Source organism: Carcharhinus amblyrhynchos, chromosome 1 (genome assembly GCF_965287045.1).
Source record: "Carcharhinus amblyrhynchos chromosome 1, sCarAmb.v2.hapA, whole genome shotgun sequence".
NCBI lineage: Eukaryota > Metazoa > Chordata > Chondrichthyes > Carcharhiniformes > Carcharhinidae > Carcharhinus > Carcharhinus amblyrhynchos.
This window is the reverse complement of record NC_137324.1, coordinates 8,699,210-8,726,656: the sequence shown is the minus strand read 5'-3', so window position 1 is coordinate 8,726,656 and position 27,447 is coordinate 8,699,210. Positions and strand designations below refer to the sequence as shown.

The 27,447-nt window shown below is 42.7% G+C and overlaps 1 protein-coding gene across 1 annotated transcript in view; it reads left to right on the top strand.

Annotated features, from left to right (window-relative positions):
• m1ap (meiosis 1 associated protein) overlaps nucleotides 1-23,497 on the top strand; it is a 59,767-nt gene extending 36,270 nt beyond the window's left edge. Inside the window, exons 8-10 of the mRNA XM_080196763.1 lie at nucleotides 5,319-5,525; nucleotides 10,980-11,144; nucleotides 23,330-23,497. Coding sequence (XP_080052889.1) covers nucleotides 5,319-5,525; nucleotides 10,980-11,144; nucleotides 23,330-23,497 — 540 coding nt within the window. The remainder of the gene's footprint in view (nucleotides 1-5,318; nucleotides 5,526-10,979; nucleotides 11,145-23,329) is intronic.
• Nucleotides 23,498-27,447: the final 3,950 nt, after the last annotated feature.

Sequence of the window (27,447 nt, the reverse complement as noted above, 5' to 3'; positions counted from 1 at the left end):
GCATGCCTTCTTGACTATCTTCTCCACCTGCATTGCCACTTTCAGTGACCTGTGTCCTCTACACCCAGATCCCTCTGTCTATCAATGGGTTCTGCCATTTATTGTATTTTTCCTATCTGTGTTAGACCTTCCAAAATGCATTACCTTACATTTATCCAGATTAAACTCCATCTGCCATCTTTCTGCTCAAGTCTCCAACAGATCTATATTCTGCTATATCCTCTGATGGTCCTTATCACTATCCACAAACCCACCAACCTTTGTGTCAAACTTGGTAAGTTTGATTAGCAGACTTACTAATCAAACCAGTTACATTTTCCTCCAAATCACTTATATAAGAACATAAGAACATAAGAAATAGGAGCAGGAGTAGGCCATCTAGCCCTTCGAGCCTGCCCCGCCATTCAATAAGATCATGGCTGATCTGTCGCTACTCAGTTCCACTTTCCCGCCCTCTCCCCATAACCCTTAATCCCCTCTCTTATCAAAAACCCATCAACCCGCGTCTTAAAAATATTTAGTGAGGCAGCCTCCACCACTTCAACGGGCAGAGAATTCCAGAGATTCACCACCCTTTGAGTGAAGAAGTTCCTCCTCAACTCCGTTCTAAACCGCCCCCCTTTTATCTTGAGGCTGTGCCCCCTAGTCCTACTGTCTTTTTTGAGCGGGAAGAGTCTTTCCACCTCTATCCTATCCATCCCATTCATCATCTTATACGTCTCAATGAGATCTCCCCTCATTCTTCTAAACTCTAATGAGTACAAGCCCAGTTTATTCAGCCTCTCCTCATAGCTCAACCCCCTCAACTCCGGTATCAGCCTAGTAAACCTCCTCTGCACTCCCTCCAAGGCCAAAATATCTTTGCGCAGGTGCGGCGCCCAAAACTGCACACAGTACTCCAGCTGCGGCCTCACCAATGCCCTATACAGCTGCAGCAAGACCTCCCTACTTTTATATTCAATCCCCCTCGCTATGAAGGCCAGCATCCCATTCGCCTTCCTGACCACCTGCTGCACCTGCAAGCTGGGTTTTTGCGACTCATGCACAAGGACCCCGAGGTCCCTCTGCACCGTCGCCTGCTGCAGTTTTTCGCCCCGTAAGTAATAGTCCTTCCTACCATTCTTCCTACCAAAGTGGACCACCTCACACTTGCCAACATTAAATTCCATTTGCCATTTCCTGGCCCATTCACCCAGCCTATCTAGATCCTTCTGTAGACTCTCCACACCCTCCGCACAATTTGCCGTTCCCCCAATCTTGGTGTCATCAGCAAATTTCGACACCCTACACTCGGTTCCCTCCTCCAGATCATCTATATAAATGGTAAAAAGCTGAGGCCCCAGCACCGACCCCTGGGGCACTCCACTAGTCACCATCCGCCAATCCGAATAGCACCCGTTGACCCCCACTCTCTGCCTCCTATTTGACAACCAATCCTCTATCCACGCTAACACCCTACCCCCAACTCCATGTCCCCTGACCTTCTGCAATAACCTCTTGTAAGGTACTTTGTCAAACGCCTTCTGAAAATCTAGAAAGACCACATCCACCGGCTCACCTCTATCCACCGCCCTAGACACATCCTCATAGAACTCCAGTAAATTTGTCAGACACGACTTCCCTTTAATGAAAATTATAAAATTTATATATAATTTATTTATATATATATTATAAAATTATATATATTACAAACAGCAAAGATCCCAGCACTGATCCCTGAGGAATGCCACTTGTCACAGCCTTCCATTCAGAAACACACCCTTCCACTGCTACCATCTGTCTTCTATGATGAAATGTGGAGATGCTGGCGTTGGACTGGATAAGCACAGTAAGAAGTCTCACAACACCAGGTTAAGATCCAACAGGTTTATTTGGCACTAGCTTTCAGAGTCTCAACTCCTTCATCAGGTGAGTGAGGACTTGTTCACAAACTGTGCTCGGCCCTCTCTCCACTCACATTGTCTGTACCTTTAAGACTCGATTACCTGTAAAGACTCACATTCCAACCATTATCTTGTAAATTGAGCTTGTGTCTGTATATGTCCTGTTTGTGAACACAAACTCTGAAAGCTAGTGCCAAATAAAAGTATTGGACTTTAACCTGTTGTTGTGAGACTTCTTAAGGTTCTATGACCGAGCCAGTTTTGTATCCATCTTGCCAGCTCACACCTCTGATCCCATGCGACATCACCTTCTGCACCAGACTGCCATGAGGGATCTTGTCAAGGGCCTTACTGAAGTCCATGTAGACAACATCCACTGCCATCATCAATCATCTTTGTCACTTCCTCGAAAAACTTGATCAAGTTAGTGAGACACTTCCTCCCCTTCACAAAACCTTTCGCTAATATGCCCACTTATTTCCAAATGGGAATAATTCCTATCTTGAAAAATCCTCTCCAATAATTTCCCTACCACTGACTGGCCTGCTGGCTTGTAATTGCCTGGATTATTCTTGCTACCCTTCTTAAACAAAGGAACAACATAGCCTCTAATCCTCTGGGACCTTTCCTGTAACCAGTGAAGATACAAAGATTTCTCTCAAGGCCCCAGCAATTTCCTCTCTTGCCTGTCTCAGTATTCTAGGTCTATCCCATTAGACCCTGGGGACTTGTCTACCTTAATGTTTCTCAAGAACCCTAATACCTCCCCTTTTTGATCTCAACATGACTCAGACTAACTACACACCCTTTCCCAGACTCATCAGTCACCAAGTCCTTCTGTTTGGTGAATATTGATGCAAAGTATTCACTTAATAACTCGCCAACATTAAGGGCATTTAAGGGCTCTCTGGCTCCATGCATAGATTCCCTCCTCTGTCCTTGAGTGGGCCAACCTCTCCCTGGCTACCCTCTTGCTCTTTATATATGTATAAAAAGCCCCTTGGAATTTTCCTTAATCCTGCTGGCCAATGCTTTACGTGACTCCTTTTAGCCCTCCTTACTCCTTGCTTATGTTTCTTTCTACTTTTCTTACATTCCACACTGCATTTATTTTTTTCCACTGCTTGTATGTACATATTGTACCTGAGAAACTGCCGTGGACTTTTGTTTTTTTTAAATGAATTACTTTCCGTATAGGGGTATTGCTTTGTACTGTACAGAACCTATATTTGAGGAACCCAGACCATAGAACATAGAATATCACAGCACTGTACAGACCCTTTGGCCCTCAGTGTTGCGCTGACCTGTGAAACCAATCTAAAGCCCATCTAATCTACACTATTCCAATATCATCCATATGTTTATCCAATGACCATTTAAATGCCCTTAATGTTGGCGAATCCACGACTAATGCAGGCAGGGCATTCCACGCTCTTACTACCCTCTGAGTAAAGAACCTACCTCCGACATCTGTCCTATATCATGCTCAATTTAAAGCTATGTCCCCTCGTGCTAGCCATCTCCATCCAAGGAAAAAGGCTCCTACTGTCCATTCTATCTAATCCTCTGATCATCTTATATGCCTCTATTAAGTCACCTCTTAACCTTCTTCTCTCTAACAAAAACAGCCTCATGTCCCTCAACCTTTCCTCATGACTTTCCTACCATACCAGGTAACATCCTGGTAAATCTCCTCTGCACCCTTTCCAATGCTTCCACATCCTACAATGCAGCGACCAGAACTATACGCAATATTCCAAGTGTGGCCACACCAGAGTTTTGTACAGCTGCAACATGACCTCATGGCTCTTAAACTCAATCCCTCTACCAATAAAAGCCAACACACTGTATGCCTTCTTAACAACCCTATCAACCTGGGTACCAACTTTCAGGGATCTATGCACATGGACGCCGAGTTTTCTCTGCTCAACCACACAACCAAGTATCTTACCATTAGCCCAGTACTCTGTATTCCTGTTACTCCTTCCAAAATGAATCACTTCACACTTTTCCGCATTAAACTCCATTTGCCACCTCTCAGCCCAACTCTGCAGCTTATCTATGTCCCTCTGTAACCTGCAACATCCTTCCGCACTGTCCACAACTCCACTGATTTTAGTGTCATCCGCAAATTTACTAATCCATCCTTCTACACCCTCATCCAAATCATTTATAAAAATGACAAACAGCAGTGGCCCCAAACCAGATCCTTGCGGTATACCACTAGTAACTGAACTCCAGGATGAACATTTCCCATCAACCACCACCCTCTGTCTTCTTCTAGCTAGCCAGTTTCTGATCCAAACCGCTAAATCACCCTCAATCCCATGCCCCCGTATCTTCTGCAATAGCTTACCGTGGGGAACCTTATCAAATGCTTTACCTGGTGTAAACTTGGCATTTTAAAGAGTGCTCTGCAAGCAAGAAGACTACGGGCAAGGTAGCAATTTTGAATTCAATTAGTGTACAGTAAATTACTGTACATTTACCCGTATCGCATGTAAGATGTTTTCTACTAAAGTTAATGCATGTGGGTGAAAAAGTGTGACCGTAGACTCACCTGTAAGTAGTCAACAATTTCTATGAGGCAACATTGGATAAGTGGGAAATAACATTGTTAGTATAACTTGAAACCTCAAACTTTTTATCCATGTTTCAGTGCTAGCACTCCCTCCTCTGCATCAGGAAGTTGCAGGCTCATGTTCCAATCCAGGAATTTGAATAAGTAATCTAGGGTGGTATGGACAAGTTGGGCCGAAGGGCCTGTTTCCATGCTGTAAACCTCTACAACTCTATAGGGGAGTCTAAAACTAGAGGGCATAGGTTTAAGGTGAGAGAAGAGAAATACAAAAGTGTCCAGAGGGGCAATTTTTTCACACACTGGGCAGTGAGTGCCTGGAACAAGCTGCCAGAGATAGTAGTGGAGGCTGGTACAATTTTATCTTTTAAAAAGCATTTAGATAGTTACATGGATATGATGGGTATAGAGGGATATGGCCAAATGAGGACAATTTGGATTAGTTTAGGGGTTTTAAAAAAAAGGGCAGCATGGACAATTTGGGCCAAAGGGCCTGTTTCCATGCTGTAAACCTCTATGACTCTATCTCAATTAGGAGTGCTGTACTGTGAAGGCAACATTTTTTAAATGAGGCATTAAATCAAAATTACATTTACCCTTTCAACTGGATGTAAAAAATCCCGTGTCAGTATTTCACAGAGGAGCTGGATAGTTCTCCCCAAAGTCTTGGCAATATTTAACCCTCAACAAACATCATTAAAATCAAATTATCTGCTCATCAATGCGTTGTCGTATGTGGGATATTGCTGTGCGCAAACTGTCTGTCGTGTTTTCCTTATTGCAACAATGACTATATTTCAAGAAGTATTGAATTGGCAGCAAAGTGCTTTGCCCATTTTCTTCTTTTCATTTAACAGAAAAGAGACTGGATGCTTCTGGCTCGATCTGAACCTCAGGTCACGGGAACCACTTGGTCTGTTCACGTTGACTCCTATTACATCATACTGCCTTCCAACACACTGACACTGCTGGTGAAGCCCGTAGCGGTGCAAGAGCTCCTTTTACCCTGCGACCTTCCTTACAGGTCTGATGAACCACCTGAAACAGCTCTAAATAGGATAGAGGTGAGCAGCCAGGCTGGTCATGGATGTTGACTTGGGAAGAGAGGTAGTGGGATGAAGTGAGCTACCACCCTCATTCAAGTAGAATTTACTCCGCTGTTAGAGAACTTTTAATTATTTGTGTTCTTGCTTGTAATTTACTAACAGATTTCACGAATTAGTATGTCATGCATCACAAATTGATTAAGAAGCATGAAACAATGACAGCTGTGCTTATGACAAAAATATTTCACCAGAAAGTTCAATTAGTTGCAATTCCAATATTAGTATAAAAATTGCCCACAAGTGAATTCTAAACAATTTGTTCCAGCAAGAACTTGTTACGCTTTTTGCATCCCTTATGTATGCTTCCTAATTGAATTGTACAGATATCATTCAATACTGATTTGATTATGTCCTGTACTTTCAGACATAGATAAATAACTTTCTAAGTTGGCTGTAGTCCCGAATATTCTAGAACCCAGGTCTTTCTCAGCCATAAAGATAAAATGTTCCAAATGCTGGAGATCCAAAATAAAACCAGAAAGTGGTAGAGAAACTCAGCAGCACTGGCAGCATCTGTGAAGAGGAACATTTCAAGTCCAATATGACTTTTTGCAACAGAAGACAGGTGGAAATTTTTTTTGATTTGATTTGATTTGATTTATTATTTTCACATGTGTTAACATACAGTGAAAAGTATTGTTTCTTGCGTGCTATACAGCCAAAACATACCATTCATAGAGAAGGCAACGAGAGAGTGCAGAATGTAGTGTTACAATCATAGCTAGGGTGTAGAGAAAGATCAACTTAATGCAAGGTGAGTCCATTCAAAAGCCTGACAGCAGTAGGGAAGAAGCTGTTCTTGAGTCCGTTGGTATGTGACCTCAGACTTTTGTACCTTTTTCCTGAAGGAAGAAGGTGGATGAGAGAATGTCCAGGATGCGTGGGGTTCTTAATTATACTGGCTGCTTTGCCAAGGCAGCGAGAAATGTAGACAGAATCAACGCATGGGAGGCTGGTTTGCGTGATGGATTGGGTTACATTCACGACCTTTTGTAGTTTCTTGTGGTCTTGGGCAGAGCAGGACCATACCAAGCTGTGGTACAACCAGAAAGAATGCTTTCTATGGTGCATCTGTAAAAGTTGGTGACATGCCAAATTTCCTTAGACTTCTGAGAAAGAGGTGGTGGGCTGTCTTAACTATAGTGTCAGCGTGGAGGGACTAGGACAGGTTGTTGGTGATCTGGACACCTAAAAACTTGAAGTTCTCGACCCTTTCTACTTCGTCCCTATTGATGTAGACAGGGGCGTGTTCTCCTTTACGCTTCTTGAAGTTGATGACAATCTCCTTCGTTTTATTGACATTGGGGGAGATATTATTGTTGTCGCACCAATTCACCAGATTCTCTATCTCATTCCTGTACTCTGTCTTGTCATTGTTTGAGATCCGACCCACTATGACGGGTTTTATGTTATTGAAGAAATGGGAGAGTCAGGTAGAACAAAAGGGAAGATCAAAAGGGTGGCATGGTAGCACTGTGGTTAGCATTGCTGCCTCACAGTGCCAGGGCCCTGGGTTCGATTCCCAACTTGGGTCACTCTTTGTGTGGAGCTTGCACAATTTCCTCTGACAGTCCAAAGTTACGTGGATTGGCCATGCTAAATTGTTCTTTAGTGTCAGGGGGACTAGCTAGGGTAAATGCATGGGGTTATGAGGATTGTGGTTGGTGTAGACTTGATAGACCGAATGGCCTCCTTCTGCACTATATGATTCTATGATAGATTCGAAGGCGGAGGTGATTACTTACAAAATTGTCGTGGAACAAAAGGCAAAGAACAAAGCATTGGTCCAGAGTAGGTGTTAATATCAGAATAAAGGTCAGCGCTGCCTGAAGGTACAACATAGGAACAAGGTACAGAGCGATATTAAGAGTGGAATCATATAAAATGGAGGATAGAAATTGTTGAATTCAGTGTTGAATCCAGAAGGCTGTAAAGTGACTCATCAGAAGATGAGGTGCTATTATTGCACTGAATTGGACTATTGCAGCAGACCAAGGATAGAAATGAGAGCAAGATCGTGAATTGAAATAGCAAAAAATTGGGAGGTTGGGGTCATGCTTGTGGACTGAACAGGGGTATTCTACAAACCAGTCACAAAGTCTGTGTTTGGTCACCCCAAAATTGAGTTAATCTCATTGTGAGCAGTGAATACAGTGGAAAGACATACAAGTAAAATGACAGATTCACCTGGAAAACATGTTTGGGGCCTTGAATAATGAGGTTGGAGGAGGGGCAAGTGTTACACCTCTTGTGCGTTTGTCACATCTGTTCTGATTATGCTACTTTTACAGCAGCACTTTCAGCATGTCGTCCCCTTTCCTCAACCAAGTATTTTCCCCACTGTGGTTGACATGCCCTCAACCGTGTGTGACCCATTGCCCACATCCCTCCCCATTTCCCCCAGAACCATGATAGAGTTTCCCTTGTCCTCATTTATCACCTCGCCAGCCTCTGCCACTTCCACCAACTCCATGATGCCACCATCAAACACATCTTCCCCTCCACTGTCAGCATTCTACGCAGACAGTTCCTGCCACAATACTCCAGTCCACTCCTCAATAAATCCCAAAACTTCATCCCCTTCCCACGGTACCTTCCTATGCAATTGGAGAAGGTATAACATCTGCCTCTCTACCTCCCCTTTCTTCACTGTCCAAGTCTCCAAACACTGCTTTCAGGTGAAGCACCAGTTTACTTGTGTGTTTTTCAAGTTAGCCTATTGTAATCGCTGCTCATGGTGTGGTCTTTTCTACATTGGGAAGACCAAACACAAGCTACATTACTACTTTGCAGAACAACTGTGTTTAATCCACTAGCATGACCCTGACCTCCTGTTGTCTTGCCATTTCACTTCACCATCTTGCTCAGTCACTACCTTATTCTCATTTTTTGCTTCTAGACAGCACTGATCTTTATTCTGTCATTAATATCTACTTTGTACAAAAAAAATGTTCCTTTACTGCAGCCATCCCCAGTCCCTTTGTGTTTTGTTCCTTGAGAACTTTGTAATTTTATCTTCTCCTCTCGCTAACCTATCCATGACCTTCCCTTTTGTTCTTCCTGACCCTCCCTGCTTTTTCAACACCATAAAAGATTTCTGCTGCTATTTTGTTCCGAAGAAGTCATGTTGGACTTGAAATATTAACTCTCTTTCTATCTCCACAGATGCTGCCAGAACTGCTGAGCTTTTCCACCACCTTTTAAGGTAGTATAACTTAAGAACCATACTTCTCCAAAATCTAACATTACTACAAAATAAAAATTAACCCTTTCCTTGTAAAGCAAATTTATCCAATGATTAGCTGAACCAGATAGGTAGATTAATGCACAAGCCTTTGAGGCTCATGCTAACATGTTCTATACAAACTATTTGATTTCATTTGATTTGATTTATTGTTGTCACATGTATTGGTATACACTGAAAAGTGTTGTTTCTTGCATGCTATACAGACAAAGCATACCGTTCATACAGAAGGAAAGGAGAAGGTGCAGAATATAGTGTTACAATCATAGCTAGGGTGTAGAGAAAGATCAACTTAATGTGAGATTGGTCTATTCAAAAGTATGATAGCAGCAGGGAAGAAGCTGTTCTGTGACCTCAGACTTTTGTATCTTTTTTGCAATGGAAGAAAGTGGAAGAGACTATGTCCAGGGTGTGTGGCATCTTTGATTATGCTGGCTGCTTTTCCAAGGCAATGGGAAGTATAGAGAGAATCAGCGAATGGGAAGTTGGTCTGCGTGATAAACTGGGCTTTGTTCATGCCCCTTTGTAGTTTCTTGTGGTCTTGGACAGAACAGGAGCCATACCAAGCTGCGATACAACCAGAAAGAATGCTTTCTATGGTACACCTGTAAAAGTTGGTGAGAATTGTAGCTGACATGCCAAATTTCCTTAGTCTTCTGAGAAAGACAGTCAGCAGATTCATTGCAATATTTATACAAAATTGAGCAGTTTCAGTTAAATGAGATATGATTTGCTCTGTTATTAATGCAATTTGTAAATATGTTACAGGCCTATTTCTTCATTTATTTTGTCAATAATTAAGGAACTACAAAAGGTGAATGTAGCCCAATCCATCATGCAAACCAGCTTCCATCCATTGACTCTGTCTACATTTCTGCTGCCTCAGCAAAGCAGCCAGCATAATTAAGGACCCCACGCATCCTGGACATTCTGTTTTACATAAGAACATAAGAAATAGGAGCAGGTGTAGGCCATCTAGCTCTTCAAGCCTGCCCCACCATTCAATAAGATCATGGCTGATCTGAAGTAGGTCAGTTCCACTTACCCACCTGCTCCCTATAACCCTTAATTCCCTTATCGATCAGAAATCTATCTACCCATTTATAGATATAGATACAAATAAACTGTCTCAAAACTGGCTCAAAAAAGACAGTAGGACTAGGGGGCACAGCCTCAAGATAAAGGGGAGGCGGTTTAGAACGGAGTTGAGGAGGAACTTCTTCACTCAAAGGGTGGTGAATCTCTGGAATTCTCTGCCCGTTGAAGTGGTGGAGGCTGCCTCGCTAAATATTTTTAAGAAGCGGGTTGATGGGTTCTTGATAAGAGAGGGGATTAAGGGTTATGGGGAGAGGGCGGGAAAGTGGAACTGAGCCACAACAGATCAGCCATGATCTTATTGAATGGCGGGGCAGGCTCGAAGGGCTAGATGGCCTACTCCTGCTCCTATTTCTTATGTTCTTATGTTCTTATGTCTATTTATCTATAAACATATTCAACGAGGTAGCCTCCACCACTTCAATGGGCAGAGAATTCCAGAGATTCACCACTCTCTGAGAGAAGAAGTTCCTCCTCAATTCTGTTCTAAACTACTCCCCCGCCCTTATTTTGAGGCTGTGCCCTCTAGTTCTGGTTTCCCTTCTAAATGGAAAGAATCTCTCTACCTCTACCCTATCCAGCCCCTTCATTATCTTATATGTCTCTATAAGATCCCCCCTCAGCCTTCTAAACTCCAACGAGTACAGGCCCAATTTACTCAACCTCACCTCATAAGCTAAGCCCCTCATCTCCGGTATCACCTCCGGTATCACCTTCTTCCATCGGGAAAAAGATACAAAAGTCTGAGGTCACGTACCAACCAACTCAAGAACAGCTTCTTCCCTGCTGCTGATAGACTTCTGAATGGACTTATCTTGCATTAAGTTAATCTTTCTCTACACCTAGCTATATAGCAATATATTCTGCACTCTCTCATTTTCTTCTCTGTGAACGGTATCCTTTGTCTGTATAGCACGTAAGAAACAGATCTTTTCACTGTATACTAATACAATAATAAATCAAATCAAATCAGGTGACTGGAGGGGGGACTTGTCAGGGCTACAAAAGCACCAAATGTTCTTGGTGACTACAAATTAAAAAAACAATGACACTTTTATTTTTAACTTTTGTAGGACATATTGGATGGGCTAGATGTAGAATCGACATTTAACCCACTGAATCTGAGAAGTAATCTATATAAACATCTCAGAGGAACTTTGGTCAGAACTCCTTATCGTCAGCAACCAAAGCAAATACAACGCAAAGAACAAAATCATCCTGAACAGCCATACAGACAGGTATTTATATTCATGATTTTCCACACTGTTCCCACTAAGTTGCACGGGTGTGCAGCCATACAGCAGCTATGCACAGACCTTGTTCCATGTTCATACTTGTAGTGGTCTGTGTAAACCTAAGGCAGTAAGTATTTAAATTTTTTGCCCATGTTTTAACACTTAGTGCAAAGCAGGTTGTGTCTGGATAGCAGTATGTGGGAGTTTGTGGTCAGCGCAACTATCCGGATTGAACATATTTGCAAGTTTCTACTGTTATCTTGAATCTCTCAGACTCAGAGTCATTTTTCTGGAGTGCAAGTTGGAAACACTTTGAACACATAAAAGAGGACGAACAATATCTTGGTACTTTGTACCACTCTTTGGTCACATCTCTTAGAGATGTGCAAGTTCATAACAGGGTTAGTGTGACCAATTGTCCATATGACCTTGAATGAGATCCCACATCAGTCTCCTGGCGATGGAGACCGCCCCCAAACTGGAAGGGGCTAATGCTGGATTCTCAGCCAGTGGTGATGGGATGTCAGTTAGGCTCACAAACCAGCTGACAACCGTTATCCCTAAAACTACCATAATTTAGTAGTGCCTCAGAGATTTAACAAGAGCCATATGGCTTTCCCATGCCCTTGAAAGGCTGCCCAACAAACTTTGTTGGACGGCAGCCTTCCAGGGGTGTGGGTCCTTGTTATCAAGTGCTCTTTGCCTTACTGAGCTGTTGGCATTGGGCAGAGGAGTGGCTATCAGCTACGCTCTTGCCCTTGTTCCAACGCCCACTCAGCCATTACCATTCTTCTGAAATTAGATTATCAGGGACCTCTCCATGTCTGACCACAATAGGTCTTTTGAAAAGGGTATACTGGTCCAGTCAATGAGTGCTTAACTGTTTATGCAGCGCACGGACAGGTTTTCTTGAATTTACCAATGTGAAAGGTTTGCGTTATTATGCTTAAACTGATCTAAGTAAAATAACTTTCACACAAACACACGTGCATACGAAGTTCACACACACAAATATAGATTAGTTAAGTTTAAGATTATTTATTAGTCACAAGAAGGCTTACAGAGTGGAAAGGACAGATTAATCAAATTAGGGTCCAGAGAAGTAAAAGGGATATATAGTCTGAGATGGATGACTCAACTGAGCTTCAAACTGAATGACTTATCTTGCGACTTCCCTTCAGTGGCCCCAACACTTCTAATTTATAGATGTAGACAATTTATTTGGCTTTTCTTCTGGAAGTGTTAGTGGTGGATTGAATTCTTTTAAGAAATCTCAAATGGGTAATTCCTGGATGATCGCAGTCAAGGTGTGATCCGGAATTATGCCAGCAGCACAGGTTCAATCCCTCTACCAGCTGTAGTAGCTCATGAAGCTCATGAATACCTGCCTACCTGCCTGGCCCCACACTTGTAGAGTAGAGCCTCTCAAGCTAGAAATAACCAATTGTTTTTCTTGCTGATTGAGGGATATGACTCTGGCTGTTTGTGGACAGTGGTCTATTATTTACGATATGATTTTTTAAAATGCACTTTGAATGTCCATATACACATCAACTGCAATATCTTCACCAACAGTCTCCATTAGGAGACTACGAAGGCTCATAGAGCAGTAAAAAAGTTTATTTATAACTCACAAGTAGGCTTACGTTCACACTGTAATGAAGTTACTGTGAAAATCCCCTAGTTGCCGCACTCCAGCACCTGTTTGAGTAAACTGAGGGAGAATTTAACATGGCCAGTGCTTTAACCAGCACATCTTTGGACTGTGAGAGGAAACCAGAGCACCCAGAGGAACCCCACACAGTCATGAGGAAAATGTGCAAACTCCACACTGACAGTGACCCAAGCCGGGAATCAAACCCACGTCCCTGACACTGTGAGGTAGCAGTGCTAACCACTATGCCACCGCGCTGCCCATCCATTGTGCCACCCGTTTTGAATACAAAATTAGGGAGATAATGCTTCAGTTGTGCAGGACACTGGGGAGGTCACACAGAACCATAGAATCCCTACAGTGGAGAAGAAGGCCATTTGGCCCATTGAGCCTGCACTGACAACAATCCCACCCAGGCCCTACCCCAGTAACCCCTGCATTTAACCTGCTAATCCCCCTGACAATAAGGCGCAATTTAGGATGGCCAGTCAACCTAATCTGCACATCTTTGGAGTGCAGGAAGAAACCAGAGGCGAAAAGCTGCAGCATGCTAGGGTGCAGAGAGACCTGGGGGTCCTTGTGCACGAGTCGCAAAAACCCAGTCTGCAGGTGCAGCAGGTGATCAAGAAGGTGAATGTTGGTCTTTATGGCGAGGGAGATAGAATATAAAAGCAGGGAGGTCTTGCTGCAACTGTGCAGGGTACTGGTGAGGCCGCAGCTGGAGTACTGTGTGCAGTTTTGGTTGCCGCACTTGCGGAAGGATATATTGGCCTTGGAGGGAGTGCAGAGGAGGTTCACTAGGCTGATACTGGAGATGAGGGGGTTGGACTATGAAGAGAGACTAAATAGACTGGGTCTGTACTTGTTGGAGTTTAGAAGGATGAGGGGGGATCTTATAGAGACGTATAAGATAATGAAGGGGATGGATAGGGTAGAGGTAGAGAGATTCTTCCCACTTAGAAAGGACAGCAGGACTTAGAGGGCATAGCGTCAAGATAAGTGGGGGGCAGTTTAGATCAGAGTTGAGGAGGAACTTCTTCACTCAAAGGGTGGTGAATCTCTGGAATTCTCTGCCCATTGTAGTGTTGGAGGCTACCTTGCTAAATATATTTAAGTCATGGGTAGATAGGTTTTTGATAGACAGGGGAATTAAGGGTTATGGGGAGAAAGCGGGAAAGTGGAACTGATCCACTTAGATCAGCCATGATCTTATTGAATGGCGGGGCAGGCTCGAAGGGCTAGATGGCCTACTCCTGCTCCTATTTCTTATGTAGACCACTCAGAGGAAACCTACGGACACATGGAGAGGACGTGCAAACTCCACACAGACAGTGATCTGAGGCCAGAATTGAACCCGGGTCCCTGGCACTGTGAGGGAGTTAAACACTGTGCCACCATCACCACCCCATCTTGAATACTCTGTACATGTTGTGTCCTTATTTAAGAAGGTATGTATATGCATTAGAAGCAGTTCAGAAAAAGTTTACTAAACTTATACCAGGAATGGGCAGATGAGTTTATAAGGAAAGATTGGATTGGCTAGGCTTGTATCTGCTGGAGCTTAGAAGAGTAAGAGATCATTTCATTGAAACATATAAGATCTTGAGGGGTCTTGACAGGGTGGATGTGGGGAAGATGTTTCCTCTTGTGGAAAAATCTAGAACCAGTGTCACTGCTAAGAGTAAGGCCACCCATTTAAGACAGAGATTAGAATTTTTTCTCTCAGAGGGTTATAAGACTTCCTTCCTCAAAAGGCAGTGGAAGCAGACTCAAGGCAGCGGTAGATATATTCTTGATGAATAAGGAAGTTCGATGGTTACCAGGGTGAGGGGGTTCAGTGGGGTGGGGAGAGGCAGACCATGGTCTGATTGAATGGTGCAGCAGGCTCAAGAGCCAAATGGCATACTTCGGCACCTTGTCCATATTTTCATAGTACTTCATCAAACACTTGATTAAGTTAATCAAATTCCGTTTTCCTTTAGCAAATCTGTCTTGCTGTTCATTTATTAGCTAACACTTCTCCAAATGCAAATTAATTTTGTCTCAGATTAATGTCTATTGTTAGGCAGAAATGAGGAGCTCAGTCCATTTGTGAGCATGTCCACAGATGTTGTCTCAGCCACTTCTTCTTTATTTTCCTCCCCTGAATGAGCAGCATTTATTCAAAGTACAGCATTGATTAAATGGCTTGTGGTTTTAAACAGCACACATTTTTATCAAGGAAATAATGCCTAATACTAATGTTAGCATCTGGTAGTCAAAATAGGAGGAATTTATGTTTAGGCAGGATCAGATATTTTATCAATGTGATAATTGATTACAATTCTAACCAAAAAGTTATGTTTGTGAAGCAATTGTAATACAATCACTGATAACCAAATGGTATTGTACTCAGCAATATAGACTAGAAATAGGGCTAATGGAAGGACTGTTAGGCGTGTTGACAAGCAGAGAGATCTCAGTGTACATGTGCATAGCTCCCTGAAAGTTGGCACCCAGGTTGATAAGGGTGTTAAGAAGACGTACGGTGTGTTAGCTTTTATTGGTAGAGGGATTGAATTTTGGAGCCGTGAGGTCATATTGCAACTGTACAAAACTCCGGTGTGGCCGCACTTGGAGTATTGCGTACAGTTCTGGTCGCTGCATTATAAGAAAGATGTGGAGGCATTGAAAGGGTGCAGAGAAGGTTTACCAGGATGTTGCCTGGTATGGTGGGAAGGTCTTATGAGGAAAGGCTGAGGGACTTGAGGTTATTTTTATTAGAGAGAAGAAGGTTACGAGGTGACCTAATTGAGGCATACAAGATGATCAGAGGGTTAGATAGGGTGGACAGTGAGAGCCTTTTTCCTCGGATGGTGATGGCTAACATGAGGGGACATAGCTTTAAATTAAGGGGTGGTAGTTATAGGACGGATGTCAGAGGTAGGTTCTTTACTCAGTGGGTAGTAAGGGCGTGGAATGCCCTGCCTGCAGCAGTTGTGGACTCACCAACTTTAAGGGCGTTCAAATGGTCAGTGGATAGGCATATGGATAATATTGGAATAGTTTAAGTTAGAGGGTCATTAGATTGGCTCCACTGGTCGGCGCAACATCGAGGGCCGAAGGGCCTGTACTGCACTGTAATGTTCTAAGTTCTATTTCTCAGACTCAACCCCCCTCTCCCCCCATACTGTGCTGAGTTAGCTGACCTTGGCTGAGCTAGCAGTTGGGGTGTTAGTTTCTTGCTTGCTATCCAGCTGTGGAATTGTTGGAACATGCAGACTTAAGCATATCTGGTGATGACCATTACACTTGCTTGTGGTGCTCTTCACAGTAGAATTGGCTGCTTACACTCACTGATTAAGTTCATACATGAAAAAGGTGCCTATGAAATGATATTCCAACTTGCAGTGGTTTCAGGATGATGTGGTAATTTACAACAGCAATAACCTATATTTATAGAGCACCTTTAATGTAGTAAGGACTAACAGAATCATGTGATAAAGATCAGAGAAATAAAATTAAAAGTTAGTTGGACAATTTGTTCACTTCACTGGTTAAAGGTTAAATCCCTATTGAAAGATGCAGAGCATACATCTCAAAATGATATTAGTGAGAATTCTGAAAACTATGCTAAGTAACTCTGTGTGAATTTCTCAATGGCCTGAACAAAATACTTATGCAGAATGTTTGGATTTATACAGATACTAAATATCTGCCTGGCCCAAAAGAAAAATCATAGAATGTTTGTCGTAGAGTCACAGAGTCATTGAGTCATAGCGCACGTAAACAAGTGCTTTAGCCCATCATGCCTATGCCAACTATCAAATACCAATCTATACTAATCCCTTTACCAGCACTTTGTCCATAGCCTACGATGCCTTGGCGATTTAAATGCTCGTCCAGGTACTTCTTAAATATTGCAAACATACCTGCCCCCACCACCTTCTCAGGCAGCCCATTCTATACTTCCACCACCCTCTGGGTTTTTTTTATTCATTCGTGGTACATGGGCGTCACTGGCTGGCCAACATTTATTGCCCATCCCTAATTGCCCTTGAGAAGGTGATGGCGAGCAGCCTTCTTGAATTGCTGCAGTTGTGGGTTGACCCACAATGCCATTAGGGAGGGAATTCCAGGATCTTGACCCAGCGACTGAGAAGGAATGGCGATATATTTCCAAGTCAGGATGGTGAGTGGCTTGGAGGGGAACTTGCAGGTGGAGGCCTTCCCATGTATCTGCTGCCTTCGTCCTTCTAGCTAGAAGTGGTTATGGGTTTGGAAGGTGCTGGCTAAGAATCTTTGGTGAATTGCTGTATTGCATCTTGTAGATAGTACACACTGCTGCTACTGAGCATCAGTGGTGGAGGGATTGAATGTTGTAAATTTGGTGCCAATCAAGCAGGCTGCTTTGTCCTGGATGGTATCAAGCTTCTTAAGTGAAAATTATTTTCCTTAGACCCCATCTAAACCACTTACTCCTCACCTTAAACCTATGTCCTCTGGTCTTGGACACCTCTGCGCCTCTCATAATTTTGTATACCTCTATCATTCCCCTCAGCCTTCTCTACTCCAGGGAAAACAACCCCAGCCTATCCAGTCTCTCCTCATAGAAGAAACTTTTCATTCCAGGCAAAATCCTGGTGAATCTCCTCTGCACCCGCTCCAGTGCAATCACCTCCTTCCAATAGCATGGCGAACAGAACTGCCCACAATATTCCACCTGTGGCCTAACTAATGTTTTATGAAGTTATACCAGACCACCTTGTTCCTATACTCTATGTCCCTGCTAATGAATGCAAACGTTCTGTATGCCTTCTTCATCATCCTATCTCCTTGTGCTGCCATCTTCAGGGATCTATAAACTTGTACCGCCAAGGTCCCGTTGTTCCTCAGTACTCCCTGAGAACCTACTGTTCATTGGGTATATCCTACTGTTATTATACCTCCCAAAATGCATCACCTCACACTTATCAGAACTAAATTCCATCTGCCGTTGCTCTGCCCAGTTTACCAGCTGATCAATATCAGTCCATAGCCTCAGACTATCAACAACTTCTCACTATCAACAACACCACCAATTTTTGTGTCATCTGCAAACTTACAAACTATACCTTCTACATTCACATCCAATTCATTCATGTATATGGAACAGCAAGGGTCATAGCACTGATCGCTGTGATACATCTCTGGTCACAGGCTTCCAATCACAAAAGCACCATCCACCATCACCCTTTGCCTCCTATTAACAAGCCAGTTTTGGATCCAATTTGCCAACTTGCTTTGGATCCCATGGGCTCTAACCTTTTGGTCTGGCCTTCCATGTGGGACCTTGTTAATAGCCTCAGTCCTTGTTATCCATATCAACTGCGCCACCCAATTAATGCAATTAATTAACTTATCAAAAAAACTCAGTTAAATTAGTTAGGCAAGATCTCTCGCCAACAAATCTGTACTGACTATCCCTGATCAATTCCTATTTTCCAAACGTTGATTAATCTTAACCCTCAATTTTTTTCCCTCCCACTGATGTTAGACTAACTGACCTCATATTACCTGGCTTATCCCTGCTGCCTGACTTTAATAAAGGTACCAAATTAGCTATTTGAACCATAAATAGGTCCAGACAGCGGGCGCTCGACGGGGTCGTCCACCCTGACTGCCTGCCCCTCTACCATGGCTATATTCATGGCTGTGTCCCTAGAAAGGGAGCATATGGTGTCTGGGGGCACAATTGATGCCTTCCATGCCTGCTGGGCACCACAGGGGCTGGGGTATATTATCGACCCCGATAATCACATTTTGATTTGACATTTTAAGTTTTCTTTCTGCTTTGCTTTTTTGTTTGGGTGATTCCTCCTCCTTTTATAGAACATAGAACACTAAAGCACAAACAGGCCTTTCGGCCCACAAGTTGCGCCAGTCATATCCCTACCTACTAGGCCTATCTATAACCCTCAATCCCATTAAATCCCATGTACTCATCCAGAAGTCTCTTAAAAGACCCCAACGAGTTCGCCTCCACCACCACCAACGGCAGCCGATTCCACTCACCCACCACCCGCTGAGTGAAAAACTTACCCCTGACATTTCCCCTGTACCTACTCCCCAGCACCTTAAACCTGTGTCCTCTCGTAGCGACCATTTCAGCCCTGGGAAATAGCCTGAGAATCCACCCGATCTATACCTCTCAACATCTTATAAACCTCTATCAGGTCACCTCTCATCCTTCGTCTCTCCAGGGAGAAAAGTCCGAGCTCCCTCAACCTATCCTCATAAGGCATGCTACCCAATCCAGGCAAATCTCCTCTGCACCCTTTCAATAGCTTCCACATCTTTCTTGTTATGAGGTGACCAGAACTGCGCATAGTACTCCAAGTGAGGCCTGACAAGGGTCTTGTAAAGCTGCAGCATTATATCCCGACTCCTAAACTCAATCCCATGATTACTGAAGACTAGCACACCATACGCTTTCTTGACCACCTTCTCCACCTGAGGCCGATTTAAGAGTCCTATGGACCTGGACCCCAAGGTCCTCCTGATCCTCTAGGACCTGCTGCTTTTAAGTTGTCCCTGAGTTAATTTAATTTTGTTTATTTGGTTGGTATTAGCTATCCTCCTGTCATCTGGCACTTCACTTTTGGCTAGGGAAGATTTAAATATCTCCGTCATGGCCCCTGCAATCTCCTCCCTTGCCTCCCATAGCAGCCTGTGATCCACCTCATCAGGCCCTAAGGATTTATGGACCTTATGCCTGCTAAAATATCTAATACTGCCTTCTTATTAATCTTAACATGTTCTAGAACTTCACCGTCCCAACTGAAATATTCAATTACAATGTCTTTCTCCTAAATGAATTCTCCTTAGGTGAAAAATATTCATTTCAGATCCCTACTTTCTTTATCACAAATGATATTGGAGACTTCATTATGATGCAATCTCCTTTGCTAAGTAAGTCATATTTTAAATTTAATATTTAACAAGAAGTGCAAAAAGCCACTGCTGAACAAGGTAGCTTTTGAAGTATCCCAAGAACACAAAAGGCACTCAGTCTCTTGGTGTAGATGTCAAAGCATAGATTCACATATTGTGGCATTTGGAAGATAAAATGATCCTGGCAAAATGTTCTCATCATCATTTATTGAAACACCTTTTATTAATTTTGTTCTTTTATTGCTCTTGAACAGTAATAAAATTGAGCGACATCTTAAGCTTCTGCATCCTGAGAATGGGGAGGGAATTGGAATACAGCACTGGGAAGGAAGCTGGAATATTTAGAGTTAATTTCACTAAACCCAGGAAGCGCATAAGCATCTGCCCTGGAAATTATCAGATTTGATCTAAGGTCTGTGCTAACACAGCAGATCTCAGCTGGTCTACTGCATTCTGGGTTTGCAGGGGAATCACAAGAAAATTGAATGGAAATAGGGACCATTTTATGATAACAAGGAATGTTCTCGTGATATTATAAACACTGAATTATAAACAAATGTATTCTTCAGGTAAAGCAAAGTTGGAGGGCAAAATGGGACCAAGGTTGGAGGGCAAAATTGGACATAATTCAGTCCTCGTTTTATATAGATTCTCTCTTCAGATTTTTATTTCCGTAACAGATTCCTATGCTTGCATTTACAATGCCAATTACCTGTGTAAGCTTGTTATGCTGTAATTACACTCTGGCAAGGAGCGGCAAAGCATATTTAAGATTACATTGCACTGTAAAAAGTTGAAAACAAAATAGAAGGAGAGCTTGACTTTAACTTTTGTGCAGCTGATCAGTGGTGCATGTCAGCAACTCACTATAAGGCCAGGCTCGGGCCTCATTTAAATTCAACCAGGGAGCTAACAAGTAAAAAGAAAATGACAAGAAATCGCCCAGCCAGCAACAAGTTACACCTTGGAACGGATCCCAAATGACAATTGAGGAAGTGGCTAGGGTAGAGCTAAGACACAACCAACCCTGATTATTTTCGCAAGGACCAGAGGAAAGCTCCTGCTTCTGCTGTCTCCACAAAAATAATTAAAAACTTAACTTCACAGAGTCTCTGGCAGTGTCACCAATGAAACTGCCAGGAATTGCACTCCAACTGGTTCTACCTCACCAAAGCCCTGTATTAATTGCAGTAAGACATCCCTGCTCTTGTACTTGAATCCTCTCGTTATGAAGGGCAACACACCATTTGTCTTCTTTACTGCTTGCTGAACCTGCATGCTTACCGTCAGGGACTGGCGAACCAGGACACCCAGGTCTCATTCCTCTCTTTTAATTTATAGACATTCAGATAGCAATCTGCCTTCCTGTTTTTGCTACCAAAGTGGATAACCTCACATTTATCCAAATTATACTGCATCTGCCACGCATTTGTCCATTCACTCAGCTTGTCCAAATCACACTGACATACCTTGTGCAGGCACATGTGCAGGAATGACAGGTCTTCAAGAGAGAATATTATTATATGAGATTTTTTTAATAATTACATGTAAAGAAATTTAAGTGCTGCAAGTAATTTACAAATTTCATGTTTTTGAATCTTTTGTTTAATTTCTAAGCCTTCAGTAACCTCTTTGTGACAATTAAAACAGTAATCAATAGGCTTGAAATCTGAAGTTGGCCTACTGATTGGAACTTTAATATCCCAAAGAGTTACCAGGATCTCATAGGTTTCTGATGGTTCAAAAAAGCTTCTAGTCTCTTTGTGTTATGACTGAACTTCAAAGCTAAAACAAAAAAAAGCTTTTTGACAGTCTTCATAAATTCTGTAGCCTGGATCTCATGATGATTCTGAGCCTCCAGTGAAGTAATTATGCAGCAGGTCACCTGCTTCCCAAGTGGTGCTGCTATAAACCATTAGGCAATAGGAATAGGAGTAGGCCCTTCAGCCCCTTGAGTCTGCTCCGCCACTCTGTAGGATCATGGCTGATCCGACATTCCTCAAATCCACTTCCCTGCACTTTCCCCTTGATTCCCTTATTGATCAAAAATCCATTATCTCAGTCTTAAATATACACAAGGACTCTGCCCCCACAAATTTCTGTGGCAAGGAGATCCAAAGAGCCACAACCCTCTGAGAGAAGAAATTCCTTCTCATCAGTCTTTACTTGGCACTGCTTTATTCTGAGACTGTGCCTTCTGATCCTAGACTCTCCGATGAGGGGGAGCATCCTCTCAGCATTTACCCTGTCAAGCCCCTTAAGAATCCTATATGAATCAATGAGATTCACCTCTCATTCTTGTAAATCACAATGAGTTAGAGTCTCAATCTGCTTAACCTTTCCTCACAAGAAAATCTCTACATTCTGGGGATCATTCCAGTGAACCTTCTCTGAACTGTTTCAAATGAAATAATACCTTTCCTTAAATAAGGAGACCAAAACTGCTTCAGATGTGGTCTCACCAGTTGCAGCAAAGCTTCCCTACCATGAAGAGGTGCCAGTTTCTGATTGGCTGGCAGCTCTTGGCAGGTGGAACTTCCACTCCAAATTCTTTGTTTCTGAGGAAAACCAATTGCTCCCAAGTTAAATGCCTGATTGGCATACAATGTGACAATCAGACTTTCTCAAGAGACAACAAGGGCTGTCTCTCTGGGTGTTCAACCAGTGGGCGAGACCCCTATTCTCTATATTAAATTCCACCCTCAGTGTCCCTGCCTTTAGTAAGCTCTGGAATTTCTTCCCCAAACCTCCCTGCCTCTTTGCCTCTCGCTGCTATTTTAAACACTCCTGAAAACCAAGCTTTTGATCACTTGTCCTAGTATCATCTGCCATGGCTAAATGTCAAATATTATTTCTTCTGAAGTGTGTTGGGACATTAAAGGGACTGTATAAATGTAAGTTGTTTTTTCTGGGCAGGCTAATTAACCAAAGTCAAACCTCATTTGTCACCACGCAATGCCAGAGCACTCTTGTTTTCCAGGTGGCAATGGTGGGGCAGTGATTTGATTTGATTTGATTTATTATTGTCATACGTATTAATATATAGTGAAAAGTATTGTTTCTTGTGTACTATATAGACAAAACATACCACTCGTAGAGGAGGAAATGAGAGAGTGTAGAATGTAGTGTTACACTTATAGCTAGGGTGTAGAGAAAGATCAACTTGTGCGAGGTAGGTCCATTGAAAAGTCTGATGGCAGCAGAGAAGAAGCTGTTCTTGAGTCAGTTGGTACGTGACCTCAGACTTTTGTATCTTTGCCCTGAGGAAGGAGATGGAGGAGAGAATGTCTGGGGTGCATGGGGTCCTTGATTATGCTGGCTACTTTGCCGAGACAGCAGGAAGTGTAGATAGAGTTAATGAATGGGAGACTGGTGGGGAGGGGAGTGGCTGCTGGGTAGTGATTGAGTTGTTGATGTTCAGTCCAATCCAGCCCATTGGCACGGACCTTAACTTTGCTTCAGTGGTAGCCCTGGCTTAGATCAGCTAACACAGCACAGATTGCAAATTCAATCTCGCACCCTGTCAGCCAATGGGAAAGTCACTGCATAGGTGTCAACAGAAAATGTTATCATTTTGTTATAGTGCTATACTATTATTCATCTCCTTTTGTTTCTCTTCCAGCAACAGAACAGGCCATACCAGAGTAAAATAAAAGCTACTGTGGCCCCCCTGCCATTAGCCCGTCAGCCCACCAATCAGCTTAAAAGGCCTGCATTGCCAATGAGCACTTGCTCCTATAGAAGAGCCCAGTTTCCAGATGATGATGATGAATTTATGTCAGGTTTCTGATGCTTCTTTCAATTTTAATTTTCCACACACTAGTGCTAAAACCAGAGGACATTTTTTTTGTGGCATCTGTAGCTATTGTGAGACAAGGATTGGAAATTACACATGTGCCAGACTGGATAAACTGGGAGTGTTCCATTCATGGTCAGAAAAGTAGCACAGTCGCATTTTCTTGACGGTGGGTTACCAAGTTTCTGGTAAGACTTCCTGTTTACATCTCTTGTTACTGCTGCCTGTCGTAGACATGGGTTCCTCTTTGATTTATTTACTGATCAAATTTTCATTGCCTAGTTCTTAATCTTGCAAGAACTTACCAGTTAACACAGAAACCCAAATTCAAATCTAGCTCGACAAAAGAGGAAAAGAAATCTCCACTGTCTGCTAGCTACAAGCATTCTCAGTGAGATGAATTTTAAGAATACAGGTACATGAGTAGACCATTCAGTCCCTCAATCCTTTGCTAATTTAGTCTAGTGCCAATAGGGTTTGAAACACACTGATTAAATTGACAGTCCCACTGTGAACAATTTGAAAAATTTGATGATGATTTGAGAAAAGATGCTCTTCTGAAGTTTGGTCGAGACACTCAGTTGGTGCGGAGTAGAGTTTTGCTCTTCATGTAACCCGTCCAAAGCCTGACTGAGTGCTAACCGGTTGTGCAAAATATAAACTGTTCCATTTATTAACATTTCTGCCTTGATGAACAGTGGAAGAAAGGTTTTTAAGAATGGTTATTTCTTTTGCCCACAGCAAGACATTTTCACACATACAATACCTATATGAGAAAGAATAACTAGTAATACAAAAAACAGGATGCATGATGAGAATATGAATTCCTTATCTCAGTGTGCTACCTTCAAAAAGAGACCACCATCTTACTTGTCTCCTTGATTGGCTCCATTTTGTAGTTGGGAGAATCTTGTAGGAAGCTCAGCTTTTCACTGATGAGGAATTGTGTGTGTTATGAAAAGTTAACATTGGGGTGAAAGTACAAAGGGAGCATGTAGAAATTACAATCTGAGGGCAGCATTTGAAAATTAGGAGATGGAGGTAAATATCTTGTGCACTTCTACCACCCACACTGGGTAAATCAGAATATTATTAGCATTGCGGTAAACATAATCTTCTTCTCTACATTCCTAATTTTAACTTGAACCAGTTATTTACAGTTCTGGTTAAGTGAGTAATCTTTTATACTGCTTGTATCAGGAGCATTCGCCCTCTGATGATTTACTGTGAAATATTATTTTAAAAAAGTTCGGCTGTGTGATTTTATGAATATTTTCAATTATACTGAGAGATTTCTATCATTGTAAAACTTTATTACTTTTAATAGTTGGTAAAATACTGCAATAAGTTTCTTGTGACAGTTGAAAATATATTGAACAGCTGTAATATTGTTAAACTTGATGGAAAGGGCCATAAAAAAGTTAACAATTAACAGTGCGCTGCTGCACCATACAAGTGTTCGTTTGGAAATTATAGATTCTATTGTTACAATCTGATTAAGGACAAGTAACTTTTTGTTTAGAGTAGACAGAGTTTGAAATCTTACTTACTCACTAGGAGAATAAAGTCACAAGGTTCCATAGTTTTGAACAAATAAAATAAACTTTATAAAATAATTTGCTATATATATCTTCCATTGAGAATTAACATCAAGCAAATGTGATTTAGCATACAAATTGTGGTCGAACACACCACACTGCACATTAAATGGCAAATGTAACTAAGAGAGATCCCATGGATTTCTCAAAATCCTACCCAAATGTCAATGATCATGGTGTACCACAAAATCTAATTCAAAGATGCATTTACAAAGAACAGTACAGCATAGGAACACGCCCTTCGGCCGTCCAAGCCTGCACTGATTCACATTGTCCTATCTAGACCGATTGCCGTGTGGCCCTTTATTCCCCATTTGCTCATGTGTCTGCCCAGATAAGTCTTAAGCATTGCTAACGTGTCTGCCTCAGCCACCTCACTTGGCAGCGCATTCCAGGCCCCCAACACTCTCTGAGTAAAAAAAACCACCCCCAGCCCAACTTATCTTGAACTCGTGCCCCCTTGTAATTGTCATTTCTGCCCTGGGAAAAAGCTTCCAACTATTCACCCTATCTATACCCCTCATAACCTTATAAATTTCTATCAGGTTGCCCCTCAGCCTCCGTCTTTCCAAGGAGAACAATTCCAGTTTATTCAATCTCTTTTCATAGCTAATATTCTCCACCATGCAACATCCTGGTAAACTTTTTCTGTACTGTCTCCAAAGCTTCCACATCCTCTGGTAGTGTGGTACCAGAATTGGACACAGTATTCCAAATGTGGCGTAACCAATGTTTTATACAACTGTAACATAATTTGCCAACTTCTGTACTCAATGCCCGATCCAATGAAGGCAAGTATGCGATGTGCTTTCTCCACCACCTTTTCCACACGTGCTGACACTTTTAAAGATCTGTGGACCTGCAAGACCATATTTATTTCTCTGTATGTTTGTTTTCCTGATGGTTCTGCCATTCTGCAAAAACCCAGCCTGCAGGTGCAGCAGGTGGTCAGGAAGGCTAATGGGATGCTGGCCTTCATAGCGAGGGGGATTGAATATAAAAGTAGGGAGGTCTTGCTGCGGCTGTATAGGGCATTGGTGAGGCCGCAGCTGGAGTACTGTGTGCAGTTTTGGTTGCCGCACTTACGCAAGGATATTTTGGCCTTGGAGGGAGTGCAGAGGAGGTTTACTAGGCTGATACCGGAGTTGAGGGCGTTGAGCTATGAGGAGAGGCTGAATAAACTAGGCTTGTACTCATTAGAGTTTAGAAGAATGAGGGGAGATCTCATTGAGACGTATAAGATGATGAATGGGATGGATAGGATAGAGGTGGAGAGGCTCTTCCCGCTCAGAAAGGACAGTAGGACTAGGGGGCACAGCCTCAAGATAAAGGGGGGGCGGTTTAGAACGGAGTTGAGGAGGAACTTCTTCACTCAAAGGGTGGTGAATCTCTGGAATTCTCTGCCCGTTGAAGTGGTGGAGGCTGCCTCGCTAAATATTTTTAAGACGCGGGTTGATGGGTTTTTGATAAGCGAGGGGATTAAGGGTTATGGGGAGAGGGCGGGAATGTGGAACTCAGCCACGACAGATCAGCCATGATCTTATTGAATGGCGGGGCAGGCTTGAAGGGCTGGATGGCCTACTCCTGCTCCTATTTCTTATGTTCTTATGTTCTTATTTTATAGCTCCCACCTGAATTGGACCTACCAAAATGCACCACCTTGCATTTGTCTGGATTAAATTTCTCCACCCAATTTTCCAACCCTATCTATATTCTGCTGTAATCTCTGACAATCTTCATCACTATCCGCAACTCCAGCAATTAGTATCATCCACAAACTTGCTAATCAGATCAGTTACGTTTTCTCCCAAGTCATTTATATATTACAAACAGCAGAGTATTGCGTGCAGTTCTGGTCACCACACAATCAGAAGGCTGTAGAAGTTCTGGAGAGCTTGCAAAGAAGGTTCACCACTATGTTGCCTGGTCTACGAGAAACGGTTGAATAAACTACGATTGTTTTCACTGGAAAGACTGAGGCTGAGGGGAGATCTGTTAGAGGTCTACAAAAATTATGAGAGGCATAGACAGAACAGATAGTCAGAGGCTTTTTCCCAGGGTGCAAGTGTCAGTTACAAGGGAACACAGGTTCAAGGTAAGAGATTAAGGGGGATGTGAGGGGAAAGTTTTTCATGCAGAGGGTGGTGGGTGCCTGGAACGCGCTGCCAGAGGAGGTGATGGAAGCAGGCACATTAGCAACACTTAAGAGGCATTTGGATGGGTACATGACTAGGGAGGAAATAGAGGGATACAGACCAAATAAGGGCAAAAGGTTTTTTTTAGTTTATATAGGGCATTATAATCTGCATGGGCTAGGAGGCCAAAGGGCCTCTTCATGCTCTGTAC